At 36.5% G+C, this 22956-nt stretch overlaps 1 protein-coding gene across 1 annotated transcript in view; it reads right to left on the bottom strand.

Moving 5' to 3' along the window:
• Window positions 1-19796, bottom strand: part of LOC131806714 (GATA zinc finger domain-containing protein 16-like) — a 94078-nt gene extending 74282 nt beyond the window's left edge. The window contains exon 1 of the mRNA XM_059131325.1: window positions 18332-19796. Coding sequence (XP_058987308.1) covers window positions 18332-19796 — 1465 coding nt within the window. The remainder of the gene's footprint in view (window positions 1-18331) is intronic.
• Between the last annotated feature and the right edge of the window lie 3160 nt (window positions 19797-22956).

The following is a 22956-nucleotide window of genomic DNA, read 5'->3' as shown; positions in this document are numbered from 1 at the left end:
GTCCATGAATTTTAGTGAACAAAATGAAGATCGCATTTATTATCCGATTGAAAAGAAATTTTCCAAACAATAGCAGCAAGTACAATATTTATTTTTCAGAGATATAGCTGTATCTCCCATATATAAGTTTCAGTCGATTTGGTGTTTAAATTCCTCACAATAGTTATATGCACTCCACAAGAATAATATTTGGTACCAGATATCTGATACAGCCCAGAAATACCTTTATCAAATGTTATCGAGATCGGATCAGATTGGGATAAAGGTCCCACATATATTCTTAATCCGATTTCACGTTTATTGTGCACCAAATGGCTAATATCAGCCCAAATCAACTGAATCGTAGCAATTCCGACTGAATTCTTCCTAGAAATAAGTAGTTCCGATTTGGTGAAAATCTGATCAAATATAGCTATAACAACCAAATATATGTTTCATCCGATTTGGGGTTTTAAGTCCCTTACATGCGTAAAGTGCACTTCACAATAAGGATATTTGACACTAGACATCAGATACAGCTCGAAAATACCTCTGCCAAAGTTTATCGTGATCGATTCAGATTTTTATATACCTTCGATATACATCTTCATCCGACTTTATGAAGATGTATATCAGCCCAAAATGGTATAGAATTTTTCATATTGAACCGAATTTTTCCATTTCGTGAAAATCGGTCCGGTATATCTATATCTCAAATAAATATTTGTTAATAAATTTTTATCGAAGTAATATCATGCACCATACAATGTTATTTGGTACTAGAGGTACAAAAACCTCTGTCAAATTTGTTGAAAATCGATATGTATCGAGTAGGATGTAGTCCCCAAATTCTGACTACTCTAACGATACGCATTCAAATAATTCTATAATTCAATAATTCTAATTCTACTTCACATAAATTCCCAATATATTTTTTTTTTGTTACGGAAGATCTACTAAATACGCATAGTGGTGTAGGGTATCAAATAGTCGGCACCGCCCGACTTTTGACCTTTCCTTACTGGTTGTAAATCAAATCAATTTCTTTAGAATCTTCAACAGAAGTGGACCTGTATTGTCCATCTTGGAATTTGATCTCAAATTGATGGAAATATTATGAAATAGTATGAAATTTGGACATTGCTAGGTCGACTTTATTTTGATGAGATGAATTTCGGCCACATCAAATGATGAGATCTTGAATGCAGAAGAGAGCATAATTTTGACATTTTGTATTGGCGTTCATTTATACAGGTGTGGACATTTATGTCATATTTTCCAATTAGATATGTTTTATTCTTATTGACAAAGCACCCACGTGTTTCCACCTTCCGGTTTTATATATTTTGAATTGTATTTAGACAATTCAATATGACATTCCCAAATATAAACTCTATATATACTCCCTTTTCGTTTTAAATCACTTTCCCATACTTAATTAAATCCCTAAACGTATTTAATTCTTCCATTCCTTAAATATTCTCCGTCATTTACTTCACGGGCGATTTTAAAACATTTCTTAGAAATCTCCTTAAGCAGCTTTCCATCTTTCAGGACATTAGTGATATCCCCCCCATTCCTCTGTTCCTCTCTTCAAAAGCCATCCTCCTTTAAATGGCTGAGATAAATTTATGTTATGTCCTCATCATAAATTCCCGGTTATCGCTTTTCATACTGCTGATGCTCGCTCGCTCTCTCACTCAATAATGCAATTTCATTAATGTTGTTTTTTCTTAGTCAGCCACTGATTCTTACTAATCTACAATGAGAGTGGCAGAGATATGTATTTATGTTTGTACAAAAATCGAAATTCCATATTAAAACAAAACTAAATCGACGGACTATCTATTATCCAAACGAGACAAGGAAGAAATAGCAACAATGGCAGCCACAGGAGCAGAATGCCAATAAAAATGGAATAGTACCACAAAATGCTAATTAAAAACATTTGCAGACAGGCCAAGGGTTTGGTGTTCGACGACAGACAGATAGACATGGATGAGAGATAAAAACAGAAGAGAGAGAGAGAGAGGAGGATAGAGGCGGAAATAAATGTTGTGAAAAAAGAAACGAAATCGACAGAAAAGTATATTACAAAATAAAATACAATTATTTGAATGGATAAGCTTAAGGCGACTTTGTCTGTCTCATGGGTATGTATGTGGGTGTCTATGTGTGTGTATTGAAATGTAAATGTTGGCAACGAAATTGAAGTTTTATAGGGTTATGCAAATTGTGTGAAAAAACATGTGGTTTCAGGTTTAGCATAACCCTCATTATCTTGGCAATTTTAAGAGGGCTAAATAAAATAATGAATTTTCAAAAAAAAAAAAAAAAAATAAATAAATAAATAAATAAAAATAATATTAATAATAAATAAATAAAATAAAATAAAAATCAAATTAAAATATATTAGTTGGTTTTGCCGACAGATATATAGCCACAGCCAATGTTTAATTATTTAAATATATTTTGGGTTTTGTTAAGATTATTCAGTAGGTAGGTTTCCAAGGAATATTGCTTATTTCGTATCGGTCCTAAATATATATGACATAAATACTGCGACGTGCCTGACTTGAACTATATTGATTACTTTCTTTATTTGTATGAAATATGAGAAATATGAAATATGTTAAAATGTGCGTGAGGTACCGGATATAGTCGACGGAAGTATTCCATTTTCGTACTTCATCTAATACAGATAAAATTATTGGTATGGGCAAAATTATGAGAAAATCGAACATTTATATCCAATTTTATGCGAAATCATAAATTTCATATTCATCTCAAGTTTCTGGTTAAGAGAAACATTTAGTTGTAAAGAATCGCTGACTTGTTTCACAGGCTATGAAAGAAAACAAGTATTGAAAATTGTGACTATTTATGGGTTTGCAGATATATATAGGTCATCTTCACAACAGATCTTGTGTTAGAAAAAATGTTTGTCTGTGTGAAATTTGAAGGGAGTTGGTATTCAAAATTTTGGCCTTTGTGGGGGAGGTACCAGAAGCGGTAAACCGATATATTTCATCTTCACACCATACCAAACATTGTGATGTGTGTAATTTGAAGACAATCGGGCACTTATTTCACTTTTTATAAGAGAGGAATCTACCAGAAAGGATGGACCGATTTTACCCATCTCCAAACTAGATCCAGATTTGACAATAATAATAATACGAAGATCCAAATTTTGGTCAAATACTCCCCGTCAGCCAGACAGACAGACAGGCGGGCCGAAATCGCTAGATCGACTCCAAATGTCGTGATACGGATTTGGTCCAAAGAGACATGGGGTCTAAAAGCATTATTGCGATGAGACACGTTTTGGCCGTATCCAATGGTATATACTCTCTCTAGCCATATGGCTGAGGTATAAATCATTTGATAGGGCCAAAACTTGCCTCATCGAAGTATATATTTAAGACTCTAGGTTTCTTTGAACCAAATCCGTTTCAGGACATTTGGGATCTATATAGGGGTGTCCGCCCGTCCGTCCGCCTGGCTAGTGCTAGGTGTATCCAATTTGGTCCAAACTTGGCACATCGTATTAGTATTGGCAAATATAGATCTTGTTTGGGGATGGGTAACATCGCTCCACCCCTTCTGGTAAGACCCCCATAAAAGGTCAACATTTTCGAAGAAGATAATTTAGGTAATAGCAAAAGAAAGGAATATTCCATTTTGTGCAAACTTTTCAAATCCTAATATTTTTGGTAATGCTAGCAGTGGAGCGAAAATGAACAATATCGACCCACTCCATCAAGTACCTTTCCCACAAAGGGTCTAAATGTTGAATAATTGTAGCTCTTATGAAAAGTGAAAAAGGAGTCTGACTTTCTTCAAATTCTACTCTCCTTAATATTTCTATTAAAACAAGATCTGGTGTGAAGACTGGATATAGCGGTTCACTCCTTTTGGTACTTCCCCCAGAACTGGTCCAAATTTTGAACTTTTTCGAGCACGAAGCTCGTAAAACAGGAAATGAACATCCAATTACATTTAAACTCGACATATCTTAATGTTCCTTTTAATACAAGATCTGTTATATAGATGGAAGATGTCTGCCCACTCCGTCTGGTAGCTCTCCCACAAAGGGTTAAAACTTTGAATAACCAAAACGATCATTAACTGCGAATTGAGCGTCCAATTCTCTTCAAATTTAATATATCTCAATATTTCTACTAAGACAATGTATGATGCGAACATGGAACATATAGGACCACTTCCGCTGGTATCTCCCCCGTAACGTTTCAAAATTTGGAATAACCCAAAATCCCATAAAATGCGAATTACATATCAAATTTACTCTAGGCTGCACACATTCCAATATTTCACTAAAACAAGACGTGGTGAAGATGGAATTTATCGGCTCACTCCTTCTGGTACCATATGGCTTAGGTATAAATCATTTGATAGGGCCAAAACTTGCCTCATCGAAGTATATATTTAAGACTCTAGGTTTCTTTGAACCAAATCCGTTTCAGGACATTTGGGATCTATATAGGGGTGTCCGCCCGTCCGTCCGTCTGGCTAGTGCTAGGTGTATCCAATTTGGTCCAAACTTGGCACATCGTATTAGTATTGGCAAATATAGATCTTGTTTGGGGATGGGTAACATCGCTCCACCCCTTCTGGTAAGACCCCCATAAAAGGTCAACATTTTCGAAGAAGATAATTTAGGTAATAGCAAAAGAAAGGAATATTCCATTTTGTGCAAACTTTTCAAATCCTAATATTTTTGGTAATGCTAGCAGTGGAGCGAAAATGAACAATATCGACCCACTCCATCAAGTACCTTTCCCACAAAGGGTCTAAATGTTGAATAATTGTAGCTCTTATGAAAAGTGAAAAAGGAGTCTGACTTTCATCAAATTCTACTCTCCTTAATATTTCTATTAAAACAAGATCTGGTGTTAAGACTGGATATAGCGGTTCACTCCTTTTGGTACTTCCCCCAGAACTGGTCCAAATTTTGAACTTTTTCGAGCATGAAGCTCGTAAAACAGGAAATGAACATCCAATTACATTTAAACTCGACATATCTTAATGTTCCTTTTAATACAAGATCTGTTATATAGATGGAAGATGCCTGCCCACTCCGTCTGGTAGCTCTCCCACAAAGGGTTAAAACTTTGAATAACCAAAACGATCATTAACTGCGAATTGAGCGTCCAATTCTCTTCAAATTTAATATATCTCAATATTTCTACTAAGACAATGTATGATGCGAACATGGAACATATAGGACCACTTCCGCTGGTATCTCCCCCGTAACGTTTCAAAATTTGGAATAACCCAAAATCCCATAAAATGCGAATTACATATCAAATTTACTCTAGGCTGCACACATTCCAATATTTCACTAAAACAAGACGTGGTGAAGATGGAATTTATCGGCTCACTCCTTCTGGTACCTCCCCCACAACTGGTCAACATTTTGGATAGGCATGAAGCTCGTAAAACAGGAAATTAACATATAATTTCTTTAAAACTCGGCGTATCTCAGTATTTCTAGCAACATAAAACCAGGTGGGAAGAAGGTAGATATCTCCCACTCCTTGTGGTACCTTCCCCACAAACAATTTTTATCGGCATAAGATGAAATGGGATAAATATGTCCTCTGTATTTGGTACATTATTCACATTATAAACTACATGAAGTAGTCGATGTTACCTTGTAATATTTATATTAGGCCAACCTTTTCTGAACGTCTCCCATAAAGGGTCAAATGCTTGAATAATCATAGCTCAAGTTAATATATGTAACCAAGAAGACATTGGCTGAGGTTATACATCTGTCAGATAAACCGACTGATAGTTTTTAACTTTTTTCTATTCTGGCTAAAATCTGAAACCATTGTCCACTGGTCCCCGTATGAAATTGCTGCCATAAAGTTTCTAAGCCGATTTTCTCCATAGTACCATACCATAATACCAAATAATAAGTAGGTAGGGATTTGCATTAATTATAGAAATATTTTGGTAAATATTGTTGTCAGAGCCTCAGCTGAAAATAACCATGATTTAGAGTCAAATGGATTCGACGTAGGTACTAATTTAATAGTCTCCAGCAAATAAATTAAGCCAATTATAAGCATAGGTGTCAAATATAAATTATATATAATTAGTTTCAGAGCCAACATTAACCCGCCGCGCTAAATAGCAATCTTAATACAGGTCTAATTCTTGCTATTTCTTTCAAAATAATAAAAAATTAATCGTCGTTTCTCATTCCTCTTTCCATTTAACTTTGTCCGATCCGAACGGCACAACATAATCACTTAAATATAGATGTGCATAAAAGTTGTACTTTTCCAAACACCCATTATCTTTATCCCAATACTTAACCTAATTTAAGTTTATTTCCCTTTTCCTGTACACACATACACTCTCAGAGGCTTGCAAACACATTCACACTCACACCGTAGCACATCCACTCCCACCGAGTCAATCCCATAAAAGCTATACACAATTTGCATTATCGTAAGTCTATTTGTAATTCGCATTGTAACCACTTTGACAAAAGTTAAATAACAGTAACTGCAAATTTGGTTTAGTTTCAGACCAGACCAGAGCAGACCAGAACAACAAAACCCATTGACGTTATTGGCAAGAATTGAACTTTGCTTTTATTTACCCAAACGACAATTGCATTTGTAGGGATATTGTGGATGTAGAGGTAGTTCTCCCTCTCTATTTCTCATATTTACTAGATGTCTGATGATGATGATAGAGGCGATATGGTGGAGTAAATCATAGAGTGTATGAAAGAGTTTAAAACTAAAACTATTTCTGTCTTTTAAATTACTCGAATAAATCAAGTTAGCAAGGAATTTAATTTGGATTTTTGATTTGAAAAATGAAAGGATTTAATGAAAAGATAAGTGGGGACAAGTCTAAATCACGGAATCGCAATAATGCAAACCAGGCCTTTAATTTTCTGTTTTTATACTCTCTGTCATATGGCTTGAGAAGGTATATATCATTTGATACGTCCAAAACGTGCCTAATCAAAATAACGATTTGTACCAAATCCGTTTCAGGACATTTGGAGTCGATCTAGTAATGTCCGTCCGACCGCCTGTCTGAAGCGCACGATAATCTCGAAGGGAGTATCCGATTTAGTCCAAATATGGTACATCGTATTATTGCTATCAAACTTAGATCGAGTATGGAGATGGGCAACATCTCTCCACTCCTTGTGGTAGCTCCCACACAAAGGTCGAAATTAAAACAGATAGAAAACCAGTTAAGTTCCTGGCCGGACCAAACTTTTTATATCCTCCATCATTTTGTAAGAAACTTGAAAATTTTCCAAAAAATTCTGTTGTATGGGGGCTACGAAGACGTGATCCTGCATAAGTAATTTTTGTCATAGGCTGTAGTAACGGCCGATCTTTTTATACGAAATTTGAAATAATTGAGGTGAGTAATGTAAAGTACTCTGAAGGAACCCCTTGTGTGGATTTTAAGACAATTCCATTGAAAAAGTTGGCTCAAATCATAAAAATACCGAATATCGGGGGTACCTTTATATGGGGACCATACGATATGGTAGACCTATATAGACAGTTGTCCTCAAGGGGTTAAAGTACTCACAAGGAACTCCTTGTGAGAACCTTAACCAATTCAATTGAAAAATGTGGCTAAAATACCGAATATTAAGGGGGGGGGGGGGGAGGGTGCTACCGTTGTATGGGAGATATATGATATCGTGGACCTATATAGAAAATTCTCCGTCAGAGAGTAAAGTACTCAGAAAGAACTCCTTGTTAGAAAATGTGGCTAAAATCATCAAAATACCGAATATAGGGGGTACTGTTGTATTGGGAGCAAACGATATCTCTATACTATGTATGGTGGAGGGTATAAAAAAATGCTTCACAGAAAGAGAAAGAATAATCCAATTTTGCTTCAACTTTGCAAATCCTAATATTTGCTAGGTCAGGTGCTAAAATTGACCATATCGGCAGACTCCTTCTGGTAACTCCCACAGAAAGGGTCAACATTTTGAGTAATTATAAAAAATGCAAGTCCGATTGCCTTCAAATTTCGCAACTCCCAGTATTGATACTGACCCAAGATCTGGGGTAACAATAGAATACGTCGGACAACTACTTCTGGTACCTCCCCCTACAAAGGATCAAAAATATCAATATCCATGAAGCTCATAAAACGCAAAATTATCATCCGATTCCTCTGATACTTGGCGCAACTCAATATTTCCATCAAGACATGATTGGTTATAACGATGGTAGAGATTGGATCATTTCTATTGTTACCGCCCCCACAAAGGGTCAATGTATCGAATAACCAAAACGATCATAAAATTCGAAATAATCCTCCGGTTCTCTTCATATTTAACACATCTAATTATTTCAACGAACACAGGATCTGCTGTGAAGATAGGATATATCGGTCCTCTTCTTCGGGTACCACTCCACAAAGGGTCAAAATTTGGAATATCCAAAACGCTCATAAAACGAGAAATTAACGAGTTATAAAGATAGTAGAAATCGGACCATTCACTCTGCTACCTTCCCCCCAAAGGGTCAAATTGAATAACAAAAACCATCATAAAATCCGAACTAAACATCCGAATCTATTTATATTTCATTCATTCCATTATTTCTACTAAAACAAGATCTGTTATGAAGATGGGATATATCGGTCCTCTTCTTCTGGTACCTCCCCACAAAGGGTCAACATTTTGAATATCCAAAACGTTTATAAAACGAGAAATTATCATCCGATTTCATTCAGATTGGGCACATCTCTATATTTCCATCAACACAAGATTTGTTATAAAGAAGGTAGATATCGGACTATTCCTTCTGGTACTTCCCCTACATAGGGTTCAACATTAAAAAAAAAAAAAAACAGTAAGGAAAGCTCAAAAGTCGGGCGGGGCCGACTATATGATACCCTACACCACTATGCATATTTAGTAGAGCTCTAGTAAAAAGGTTTATACAGGGCATTTCAGAGCTCTATGAGATATTTGGTACAAAATCAAAATCTATCTAATTCTATCGTGCATTTTACGAACCGGGTTTCCCCAAATTTGTCGTATTAGCTTCTAGACTGAATTCGGTCTTATGTGCGAAAATTCAGGTGATTTGGGCTGATATTGGCCATTTGATGCACAATTAACACGAAATCGGATGAAGATATATATGGGAGGCATATCCAAATCGGAACAGATTTTAATAAAATTAAAATCAACTATTTTTGGGCTTTATCTGATATCTGGTACCAAATATCATTCCTGTGGAGTGCATATTACGAATGTGAGGGACTTAAAGATGAAATCGGATGAAACATATATATGGGAGCTATAGCTATATCTAAACCGATTTTTACTAAAATTGGTGTACTTGCTTATAGGCTGGTTTCGGTTGAATTTGCAAAATTCATGCCATTTGGGCTGATATTGGCCATTTGATGCACAATTAACACGAAATCGGATGAAGATATGTATGGGAGGCATATCCAAATCGGAACAGATTTTAATAAAATTAAAATCAACTATTTTTGGGCTTTATCTGATATCTGGTACCAAAAATCATTCCTGTGGAGTGCATATTACGAATGTGAGGGGCTTAAAGACCAAATCGGATGTAAGATATATATGGGAGCTATAGCTATATCTGAACCGATTTTTACTATAATTGGTGTACTTGCTTCTAAGCTGGTTTCGGTCGGATTTGCCAGAATTGATGCTATTACGGCCATTTGGTGGTCAATCACCCGAAATCGGATGAAGATATATATGGGAGCTATATCCAAATTTGAACCGATTTCGATAAAATTTAAAACAGCTATTCCTGTGCTCCATCTAACACCTGGTACCAAATATCACGGTTGTGGAGTGAATATTACGAATGTAAAGGACTAAAACACTAAATCAGATGAAACATATATATGGTTGCTATATATATATATATATATCTGAACCGATTTTCACTAAATTTGATATACTTGCTTCTAGGCTGAATTTGATCCGATGTACTAAAATTCAGTCCATTTGGACTTATATCGGCCATTTGGTGCACAATTAACCCGAAATCGGGTGAAGATATATATGGGAGCTATATCCAAATCTGAACCGATTTCGATAAAATTACAAACAGCTATTTCTGGGCTGTATCTTATATCTGGTATCAAATATAATTCTTGTGGAGTGCATATTACGAATGTGAGAGGCTTAAACACCAAATCGGATAAAACATATATATGGGAGCTATAGCTGTTTCTGAACCGATTTTCTCCAAATTTTGTATTTGCTTTAAGGCTAATCTCGGTCACATGTGCCAAAATTCGGGCCATTTGGGCTGATATTGGCCATTTGGTGGTCAATCACCCGAAATCGGATGAAGATATATATGGAAGCTATATCCAAATCTGAACGGATTTCGATAAAATTTAAAACAGCTATTTCTGTGCTCCATCTAATACCTGGTACCAAATATCACGGTTGTGGAGTGCATAGTAGGAATGTAAGGGACTTAAAGATCAAATCGGATGAAAGATATATATGGGAGCTATAGCTATATCTGAACCGATTTTCTCCAAATTTGATATACTTGCTTCTAGGCCGAACTCGGTTGGGTGTGCCAAAATTCAGGTAATTTGGACTGATAGTGGACATTTGGTGCACATTTAACCCGAAATCGGATGAAGATATATATGGGAGCTATATCTAAATTTGATCCGATTCTCACCAATTTCAATAGGGTTCGTCCTTGGGCCAAAAAATATTGTTTGGAAAATTTCATCTCAATCAGATAATAAATGCGACCTGCATTTTGTTCACAAGAATACATGGACAGACGGACGGACGGACGGACGGACAGACGGACTGACATGCATAAATCGACTCAGAAAATGATTCTATGAAGGTTCTCAAAAGTAACTATGGGTCTATCTCGTTTCCTTCTCCATGTTACAAACAAATGCACAAAGACATAATACCCTTACCACTATGTGGTGTAGGGTATAAAAACAAAGCAATCAAAGATAGCGAAATTTCACACACGCAAACATTTTTGCTAACACAAGATTTCCTGTAAAGATACTATATATCTGCGAACCCCTTCTGGTACCTCATACACAAAGGGTCACAATTTTCAATACTTCCGAAACTAGTCAGCGATTCTTTACAACTTGCTATATCTACAGGGTGAGATGAAAAAACTGCAACCAACTTCAGACTGCTGTCATTTCTAAGCCACTCGTTCGACAGCTGTTAAAATTATTCCAGCGATAGCTCATTATATTGAAAATGAGCTCGGGGTAAAGCCATTGAAATTCCAAAAAGTGCCAACTCCGTACCAACACCGCAACAGAAAGAAAATAGACTCAAAAGAGCTAAAGAGTTGCTTCGCTTGGCCGAAAGTAGTGAACTTCCGAATTTGGTTTTCACCGATGAGAAAACATTCGTTGTCCAGCAGTTTGCAAACAAACAAAATGATCGTGTTTATTTGCCGGCCATGGTGATGGTGTTTGCCGCCATAACTGCTGATGGTCGCTCTCCGCTCGTATTAATCGTGGCATCAGAATAAATGCTGAATGTTATCGCGAAAATATTCTGGAGGGTGCATTAAAGCCTTGGACACGCAAACTTTTTGGCCGCAGACCTTAGACATTCCAATAGGACTCAGCACGCGCCAGAATGTTTAGAAAATAAGGTTCCTCGCTTTATTTCCAGCCCACCAAAATCTCCGGATACCAATCCGTTGGACTATTGTGCCTGGAGTATTTTGGAAAGCAAGGTTGGCACTAAAAAAGACTAGAGTGTTGATCACTTCAAGCAAGCGCTTCGCCGGGAATGGGCCAAAATACCGCAGAGCAACATTCGGGCAGCGTGTGACGGTTTCATTGGCCGTTTGAAGGCCATAATTCGTACCAAAGGTGACCAATTCGAACAAATCTAAACTTATTCTAAAATTTGATGCTATTTCCGACATTCTTTGCTTTGATTCAATAAAATTTAGAGAAAAATGTAAAAATTATAGCGTTTGACTTTGTTGTAGTTTTTTTTTTATCTCACCCTAAATATTTCTGATCTGAGATGCATATGTAATTTATGGGAATTTATGATTTCGCATAAATTAACTTTTCTATCAACAAATATCGGACTTTTGAAAATCATTCCGAAATTGGCAAGCTGTTTTTTTGGCTTTTCAAAATATTACGATTAACAAGCAGGAACCACAAACAAGTAGTTTTTGCCAAAAATGATTGTACCCAAAACTCCCTCTAGTGATTAATGCAAAAACAAAAAAAATCAAAAACTACAGTTAAAAGAACCCAAGTTTCAAAACTAATTGTTGTAGTGTTCTGGGCTCATACTCGGGGGTAGAGTTTAATTTGATGATATTATTTGTTGCCATTGTTGTCCGTCCTAATGGCAAAGACGACCGCCATGCGACAATGTTTTAGACAGTTCTCTTTTTGGTTTTATTTTTCGTCTATAGATGACGATGGTCTTTTGCTTTGGTTCAACTTGTCCGTTTGGCTGACACTACACGCCCTGACTCCACTAAGGCCATTAATGAGATTTTAAGCCAAAGCAAAACCACCAACAAACATTTGCCAACTTAAATACAAACTCATTTACACGAAGATGCAGCATTCATTGTTCCTACACACACATACAAACATTTCAATGCACGCCGCCAAAATTTGTTTGGAGTTGGGGAGGCAACATGCATTCATACTTACAAATATTTAATGTATCCTACCATTGTCAAAACTAAATTGCAGCTATGGGGAATCATAATAAGGACCATTCATATGATTCGATGGTACACTGAGAAAAAAACATTGTAGTTGCAATTGGATGATTTTGAACTCATTTACTTTCTGCAAGCTAAGGAAAATTAACGCGGTTTTCCGCAGATACTTTAAGAAAACAAGTTTAAAAGTATCAGTCGATTTTGCCGACAGATATTTAACCTCGGCCAATGTTAGATTTTTATACCCTCCAATATAGTATATTATTGATCAGCATAAAATTCCATGTCGATTTTGCTATGTCCGTCCGTCTGTTGAAATCACTCTAGCTTCCGAACAAAATGAAGTAGATCAAATCAAATTTTACTCAAATATATACTATGTTTGCAGAACTTTTGGTATTGAAAATGGGCCATGTAAGTCACCGTATTGGTATAGCCCCTAAATAATTGTACCACCATATTTTCTGTTTTTTTTTTTTTTTTTTTGGTGATTTAAGCGACGTTATTCACAGGAATTGTTTCAAATTTGGTATTTGAATTTCGTAACGGATACTACAGCCTATGACAGAAAATCATCATCTGTGCAGGCCCGCGTTTTGGTATAGCCACGACATAACGGTACCTCCCGATATTCGGTATTTTGATGATTTTAGCTATATTAATCACCTATTTTTTTCAAGTTTCACATTTGAATATTTTAATGGCTTAGGACAAAAGTTTTATATGCAGGTCCACGTCGTCGTATAGACCCTAATATATGGCTACATTCGGTATTTTTAAGACTTTAAAAAATGCCAAATTCGTTCCAAATGGTGGAGGGTATTTGAAGTTCAGCCAGGACGAACTAACAGCTTTTTTACTTGTTTAAAAATATTTTTGGATTTCTGTTATTATTATCCAAATTATTGACCCTCTAAGGATTAGAAAATGTTTAAAATGTGCGTGAGGTACCATATATAGTCACGGAAATATTCCATTTTCATAATTCATCTAATACAGATAAAAATATTGGTATGGGCAAAATTAAAAGAAAATCAAACATTTATATCCAATTTTATGCGAAATTATCAGTTCCATATTCATGTCAGGTTTCTGGATGAGAGAAATATTTAGATATAGCAATTTGTAAAGAACCGCTGATTTGTTTCTCAAGTTATGATAGAAAAATCTTGAGTTATCAAATATATTTGTATGTATGCAATTTGAAAAGAATTGGATGCCTATTTCGCTTTCTTTGAGCGTTTTGTTTTTTAAAATCTTGTATCCTATGTGATCTCTACCATCTCTATAATACATCTAGTGTTGATGGAAATATTGAGTTATACCAAGTCTGAATGGAATCGGATGTTAATTTCACGCTTTATGGGCATCACGTTAATTAAAAATTTTGACCCATTGTGGGGAAGGTACCAGAAGGAGTGCACCGATATATCCCATAGCCACAGCAAATCTTGTGTTAGTATAAATAATTGGATGTGTGAAATATGAAGAGAACTGGATGTTTATTTCGGATTCTATAATCGTTTAGACCATTTAAAATATTGACCATTTGTGGGGGAGGAACCAGAAAAAGTGTTCCGATTTCTATCATCTTTATAACAGATTTTGTGTTGATAGAAATATTGATATGTGCCAAGTCTGAATGGAATCCGATGTTAATTTTGCGTTTTATGAGCTTCATGGATATTCAAAATGTTAACCCTTTGTGGGGGAGCTACTAGAAGGAGTCTACTCATCTTCAGAGCAGATCTTGTGTTAGTAGACGTAATGGGATGTGTGAAATATGAAAAAAACGGATGCTTATTTCGGTTTTTATAATCGTTTTGGTTATTCAAAACTTTGAGCCTTTGTGGGGGAGGTACCAGAAGGAATGGTCTGATCTCTACCATTTTTATAACATATATTGCGTTGATGGAAATATTGACTTGTACCAAATCTGAATGGAATCGGATGTTAATTTCACGTCTTTTGAGTTTCATGGCTTTTCAAAATTTTGACCCATTGTGTGGGGAGTAACCAGAAGGAGTGGACCGATATATCCCACATCTACAGCAGATGTTGTGTTAGTAGAAATAATGAAATGTGTAAAATATGAAGTGGTCCGGATGCATATTTCGGATATTATGATAGTTTTGGCTATTCATAACTTTGACCCTTTTGGGGGAGGTACCAGAAGAAATGGTTGGGGGAGGTACCAGAAGAAATAGTCCGTTTTCCACCATCTTTTCAATAGATTGTATCTTCTGTTGATAAAAATATTAAGATGTGGCAAATCTGAATGGAATGGGCTTTTGTGGGGGAAGTACCAGAAGGATTGGGCCGATATATTTGATCTTCACACCAGACCTTGGGTGTTAATAAAAATATTGTGATTTGTGTAATCTGAAGATAATCGAACTCTTACATAAAATTTTATAACAGTTATAATTTTTCAAAATTTTGACTCTTTGTGAGGTTTTTGTGGTAGATGTATTGGGATGTGCGAAATTTGAAGACAATCGGAATTTGATTTCATCTTTTATAATAGTAATAATTATTCCAATTGGAGTGGACCTATTTTGTCCATTTTCGCAACTGACCTAGCACTGATGCAAATATTAGATGTGCAACGTTTGACCAAAATTGGATTATCCTTTCTCTTTCTGTGTAGTTTTTTTATACCCTTCACCATAGTATGGAGTATAATATATGTACCATATAGTTTGTCATTCCGTTTGTAACACCTCGATATACACATTTTAGACCCCACAAAGTATATTCTTAATTAGCATAAAATGTTGTGTCGATTAGCGATGTCCGTCCGTCCGTCTGTGGAAATCACTCTAGCTTCCGAATTGAAGTAGATTAAAATTTTATTAATCTCATATGTATTTTATATCTGCAGGACTTTTGGTATTGAAAATGGGCCATGTATTTTTGGTATAGCCCCCATATAAAGGTACCTCCCGATATTCGATATTTTAATGATTTTAGTGACATTTTTCGCCAGAATTGTTTCAAATTTGATATTTGAAGATCGTAATGGATACTACAGCCCACAACAGAAAATTGTCTGTGCAGGCCACGTCTTCGTATAGCCCCCATATAACGGTATCTCCCGATATTCCGTATTTTGATTTTATCGACATTATAACCGATTTTTTTTTTTAAGTTTCGCATTTGAATATTGTAATGGCTTATGATGAGTGTATTCAAAGTTCGATCTTACAGCTTTTTCATATTTTTTTTTTTTTTTTTTGAAAAGTGTTATCTTTTGTGTTAGAGGTCCCAGAAGGAATGGTCCGATATTGCCCATCTCCGAACTCGTTCTAAGTTTGATAATAATATTACGATTTACTAAGTTTGTACCAAATCAGATACTCCCTTCGAGAGTTATCGTGCGCAACAGCCAGCAGACAGACAAACGGACTAACGAACGTCGCTATATCGACTTCAAATGTCCCGAAACAAATTTGGTACATCATCAAAATGGCGGATATTTGGAGGTATGCTTATGTATAGACAATACGATATCGTTAAACGATAAAGTCCATTTCAGAATATGACCTGACCACAGTGGAAGCTAGCTGGGTTACAACCAAATACGTCACATCAGCCCGAATCGGATAAATTTTGCCATACAGGGTCATGTTTAGACCTGAAATATGTGTGCCAATTTTGGTGAATATCGGCTAAGATTTAGATAGCCGATTTGGTATTTATGTCCCTCACATTCGTAATATGCACTCCACAACAATCATATTTTGTACCAAATATATTCATCCCGGAAATACAAGTAAAATCGGTTCAGATTTGGATTAGCTCTCATATATATTTTTCTGATTTCAGGTTTTGTGCACCAAATGCTTAATATTAACATAAATGGAGTGGATTTTGGCACATACAACCGCATTCAACACAGAAGCAAGTACTTAAATTTCGGTGAAAATTCGATCAAGTGTATGCTCTATAAATTTGAACAGTGTAATTATAATTTGTACAATTGTTTGTTTGCTCCTTTTGCATACATATGTATGTCCACATACAAGAAGTCAAAATAATACTCCCACGAGGGAATGGGGACGGAGACTAAAATGAGTTACCAAATAAAAGACGACCACAGAAACCATCATCTACTCATTACTTTTAAATGAGTTGTGTGCCAAGTTTTCGGCGAATATCGCCATTGTGTTCAGTGCTGGGTTCGCGTGGAATTATAACGGTTGTCGCGCCATCCACAAAGTTAAAAGGATATTCAACTTTAATACAATCTCCAAAAAAAAAGGAAGAGAGCAAAAGGTTATGCATACATAGATAACACAATATGTGTTTCCGTACTGCATGACTGTTGAGAGTATCAGCGGAATTACGGCTATTTTAATTTTAGGGATAATTTTGCCTTTGAATGCAAATTTAGTTGGGGTTTTAGTTATTTTTGTGAAAATAGTGAATTAAAGGAGGGATTCGGAGTCTTGTTAAACAATTGTGTCAACTGTATGATTTAACAAGTAAAAAAGCTGTAAGTTCGGCCGGGCCGAACTTTTAATACCCTCCACCATTTGGTACAAATTTGGCAAATTCCAAAAAAAAAAAAATAAATAAATAAAATAAAATAAAAGCCGTTAAAAATTCTGTTAAAATCTTAAAAATAACGAATACCGACGACGTAGATAGGCAACTTTTGTCATAAGTTATTACAATATTTAAATGCGAAACTTGAAGAAAAATCTGTTTAAAATGTAGCTGAAATCATCAAAATACCGAATATAGTACCGTTATATGGGAGCTATACGAAGACGTGGACCTGCACAGAAAATTTTCTGGAACGGGCTGAAGTATCCATTATGAACTTCACATGCGAAATTTGAAAAAATCCCATTAAATAATGTCGCTAAAATCATCAAAATACCGAATATCGGAGGGGGGAGGTATATGGGGGCTATACGAAGACCTGGACCTACATGGCCCATTTTCTGTTTTATGCTGCAGTATCTATTGAGAACTTCAAATACCAAATTTGGAACGATTTAAATAATGTCGCTTAAATCATCAAAATACCGAATATCAGGAGGTACCGTTATTTGGGGGCTAAATGATAACTTGACCTATATGCCCCATTTACGAACTTAACCTGCCTACTGGCAAAATATACATGTGTATACAATTTTAGCCTTCTATCTCAATTTGTTCGAAAGATAGCGTGATTACAACAGACAGATGGACAGACAGACACACAGACAGAATGACATGGCTAAATCGTCTTAGAATTTTACGCTGATCAAGAATATATATACTTTGTTGGGTCTGACATGAGTATTTCGAGGAGTTACAAATGGAATGACAAAATTAATATACCCTCCATAGTATGGTGGAGGGTATAAAAAGGCCATCTCTGACCTGTGTTCCCCAAAAATAAATACCTTTACATTTGTCCCCTTCTTTTATGTCCTGAATTAGTTAAAGCCTACAACATTTGTTATCTTATCTGAACACCTGCCTCCCCTTCTCTACTGCTAGCTATAACAATATTTTTAATCCCTTCCAATCACCAATTGACCATTATTACCTTTATTAACATAAAACCACGCCCCTCTCTCCACCCCTTTTTGCCACATCAAAATTGTACTTACGAAATGAATTAGTACCCGAACTGGAAGAACCACGACTAGGACTCTGTCGATGTTTCCAAGGCATTATGCTAGTCAAACTTGAATGATGTGCCGGATGATGGTGGTGATTGCCCGTGCCATTGCTCTGGTGAAACTTCTCCGATGACAGCGAGGCCGATTTAAGCAAATGGCCACTGCCGCTGCCCACCAGCGCATGATGATGGTGATGCTGATGGCCGTCGACCACCAGATGATCATTACAATGGAAATCTTTGTGCTGGGTGGGGGGATAGTGCTGATGGAGATGCTGATGCTGAGCGTGTAACAGTTTGTTATCTTTAAGGCCACTACTAATGCTGTTGCCGTTGTTGTTCGATATGAGGGTGGCGGCGTTGTTGGTGGTGGTGGTGGTGCCGTTGCAAATCTGTGAATTGGTGCCATGCATTTTGTGATGATGTGGATGTTGATGCAGTAGTGATGAAGATGTCATCGTGTCATAACTGTAATTGTCCATAATGTCGGCAAGATTATTGAAACTACGACTATTATAGGCGGACGATGACCTCAATAGGGAACTGGTTGTTGGTTCAGGCCTACCTTTGCCCGTGGCAGCGGTCGAGCCGGTGTGGAAGATCTGCTGTTGCTGCGGCATTGCGTGATTGTCGTGGTTGGCACACAGCGACGATTGCATGAAATCACGCGAAAAATTCGACCATGATTTCGAGAAACAGCGACAACGTTCGCCGGCACCCAAAGGACGCATTGTGGCATATTGAGTTTGTGGTTGCTGAAAAGGATACTGGGATAAGGATTGCTGTTGCTGTTGTTGTGAGGAGTATAGTGCCAGCTGGCGGGCATAGTCACTGCTCGGTCCTATGGTGTTGTATTTACTAAGGCTCAGCCGGCTGCTGTTCTTGTACTGTTGCAGCTTCTGTTGCAAGTCGCGCTGTGACAGATGGAAATCTGTGGTATGATAAGCGCCCATCATTGACGGCGGCAGCAGCGGCGGTGGTCCCACATTTATGGCTCCCGATGAGCTCTTGTGCAGAAAGCACAGCGAGGGATCTGACTTTTGGCTACGGGGCACGATGATGTCATCGTGCACGGGATAGGGCGGGGGATAATGACCAAATGGAGCGGCAGCAGCCGAACTCTTTGTTACATGACAAACGTCGGGTTTATTGTGCGTGGCCAGGGTGGCCAGTGTGGCTGCATGCTGCGGCTTATAGCTGCCGTTTGTCGTTGTACTGGTCGTCGACATGATGTCCGAACTCACAGCATTGGCACACTTCAATATGGAAGTGGTGCAGTCGTCAATCACAGCCCTTACATCGTGAACACTTTTGGCACAGTCGTTCAGTAAATCACCGCTACACAGGGTGGCAATGGACCCACTGCTATGGTTGTTGTTGGCGCTGTTGCTATTGTTGTGGGTATTGTTGTTGTTCGAGTGTTGATGGTGCTGTGCGTTGTCTTGGGCCGCCATTGTTTGTTTGCCATTACAATGTATAGAGGATGATCTTGGATTTATTTGATGCTGTTGATGTTGTTGTTGCTGCTGTTGTTGATGTTGTTGTTGCTGTTGATGCTGTTGTTGCAGATGTTGCAACAAGCGTAGACTGCGTATGCTACCATTGCGTTTCATGGCCGGTGGCGGAGGTACAGGCGGTATTGTTTCAGCATCGGATGAACTTAATGCATCACTCTGTAATGAAAGTAATCGTAAAAATTGAGATAAGTGTCAAATGAATATTATTTATGAAAATTATTTTTGGTACGTTTTGAAAAAAAAAAAACAAGTAAAAAAGCTGTAAGTTCGGCCGGGCCGAACTTTGAATACCCTCCACCATTTGGAACGAATTTGGCAATTCACAAAAACAATTAAATCCGTTAAAAAATCTATTAAAATTTTTGATAATACCGAATGTAGCTGTCATATTAGGGTCTATACGACGATAACATAACATTTGTCATAAGCCTTTACAATATTCAAATGCGAGGTACCGTTATATGGGGGCTATAAGAAGACGTGGACCTGCACAGACAATTTCCTATCTTATACTGTAGTATTCATTACGAACTTCAAATACCAAATTTTAAATAATTCCGGTAAAAAAGGTCGGTAAAATCATCAAAATATCGAATATCGAATATCGGGAGGTACCGTTATATGGGGGCCATACGAAGACGTAGACCTGCACAGACAATTTTCTGTCTTAGACTTTAGTATCCATTACGAACTTCAAATACAAAATTTGAAACAATTCCGGTGAATAATGTCGCTAAAATCATCAAAATACCGAATATATGGGGGCTATACCAAAACGTGGACCTACATGGCGCATTTTCAATACCAAAAGTTCTGCAGACATAATATACATTTGGGTAAGATTTTATCAACCTACTTCAATCCATTCGGAAGCTACAGTGATTTCCACGGACAGACGGACGAACATCGTTAAATCGACATACAATTTTATGCTGATCAATAATATATGGGGGTTTGTGGGGTCTAAAATGTATATTTCGAAGTGGTACAAACGGAATGACAAACTTAATATATCCTCCATACTATGGTGGAGGGTATAAAAACGGATGCTCATTTTGAATTTTGTGAGAGTTATAGGTATTCAAGATGTTGTACCCTTCGTGAGTGGTCCTAATTATACCATCTTCATATCAGAGTTAGTAAAGTTGTTAAAAATATTGGGATATTTAAAATTTAAGGGGAACGGAATGGAAAATCTTTACACTTTTTGGGTACCAGAAAGAGTGGATCGATGTATCCCCTCTCCACATTACTTTGTTGGAAATAATAGGATGCTAAGTTATGTCTACTATGTCGCCTTTTATGAGCTATTGTGGGGGAGGTGCCTTCATACCAGATTTTGGAATATGCAAAATTTAAAGACAATCGGACTCTTGTTTTACATTTTATAAGAGATATAAGTATTCAAAAAAATAACCCTTTTCTAGAAGAAGTGGGTCGATATTGTCCTATTTCATACCTGAGTTCGCACTGATGCATATATGTTTGAATCTACAATTTTTAAATAAAATCCGATTATCTTTTTTTTAATCTATGCGGTGTATTATTATTATAAGTATAATTATTATTATTATTATTATTATTATTATTATTATTATTATTATTATTATTATTATTATTATTATTATTATTATTATTATTATTATTATTATTATTATTATTATTATTTTATACCCTCAGCCATATGGCTAGAGATGGTATACGACCAAAACGTACCTCATCGAAATAACGGCTTTAGACCCTAGGTCTCTTTGGACAAAATCCATTTCAGGACATTTGGATTTAGCGATGTCCGTCTAGCTGGTGCGCACGATAACTCTCGAAGGAAGCATCCGATTTTATTCAAACTTGGTACATCGTATTATTATTGTCAAACTTAGATCGAATTCGGAGATAGGCAATATCGGTCCCAAGAAAATAATGTACTGCACCAAAAGAAAAAGGATAATCCGATTTTGCTCCAACTTTGCGAATATTTGCATCAGTGCTAGGTCAGGTGCGAAAATGGACAATATTGGTCCACTCCATCAAGTACCTCCCCAACAAAGGGTCTACATTTTAAATAACTATAACTCTTATAAAATGTGATGTAAGTGTCCGATTGTCTTCAAATTGCACAGAATACAATATTTTTATTAACCCAAGGTCTGGTATGAAGATGCAATATATGGGTGCAATCCTTCTGGCACCACCCTCCCCCCACCAAAGGTTCAAAATTTTTAATATCCGTGAAGATCATAAAACTCGAAGTTAACATCCGATGCTATTCAAACTTGGCACATCTTAATATTTCTATCTACACAAGATCTGTTATAAAGATTATAGAGATCGGACCACTCCTTCTGGACCACCACATAGGGTCAAAGTTTTGGATAACCAAAACGATTATAAAATCCAAATTAAGCATTCTTTTCTCTTCATATTTCATACATTACATAATTTCTATCAATACAAGATCTGCTGTGAAGATAAGATATATCGGTCCACTTTTTCTACTATCTCCCCCACATAGGGTCAAAATTTTGAATATCCACCAAGCTCATAAAACGCGAAACTAACATTCGATTTCATTCAGACTTGGTACATCTTAATACTTCCATCAACACAAGACCTGTCGTAAAGACGGTATAGATCGGACCATTTCATCTGATACCTCCCCCAAATAGGCTTCAAGATTTTGAAAAACAAAACGCCCAAAGAAAGCGAAATAAGTACTCAACTCTCCAAAAAGTGTCACAATTTTCAATACTTTTATCTGCCATGACTTGCGAATCAAGAGAATTATAAGATCTGGTATAAAAATGGTATATAAGGACAACTTATTATAGTACTCCCATTCAAAATTTCAACAATTTTCAAAGAATATTATAATAATTTAGAAATAAAATATGTTAACTTGTTTTCATTTTTTTTAGTAGTTCATCCTTTGCCATTCCAACATCCTAAAGACTTTTTGCATGTATCAAATTAGTTCGTATTTATATTCGAATTTATTGTTCCAATTGTAGCATAAAAATCAAGCGTACCCACATTCATTTTCGAAAAGCCCTTTCGCAGGGATTTTAAAAAAATCTCTTCAACTATGGTTGGCTGGAAA

Source organism: Musca domestica, unplaced genomic scaffold, assembly GCF_030504385.1.
Source record: "Musca domestica strain aabys unplaced genomic scaffold, Musca_domestica.polishedcontigs.V.1.1 85, whole genome shotgun sequence".
Taxonomy (NCBI): domain Eukaryota; kingdom Metazoa; phylum Arthropoda; class Insecta; order Diptera; family Muscidae; genus Musca; species Musca domestica.
The sequence above is the reverse complement of the archived record's forward strand: the minus strand, read 5'-3'. Positions and strand labels throughout refer to the sequence as shown.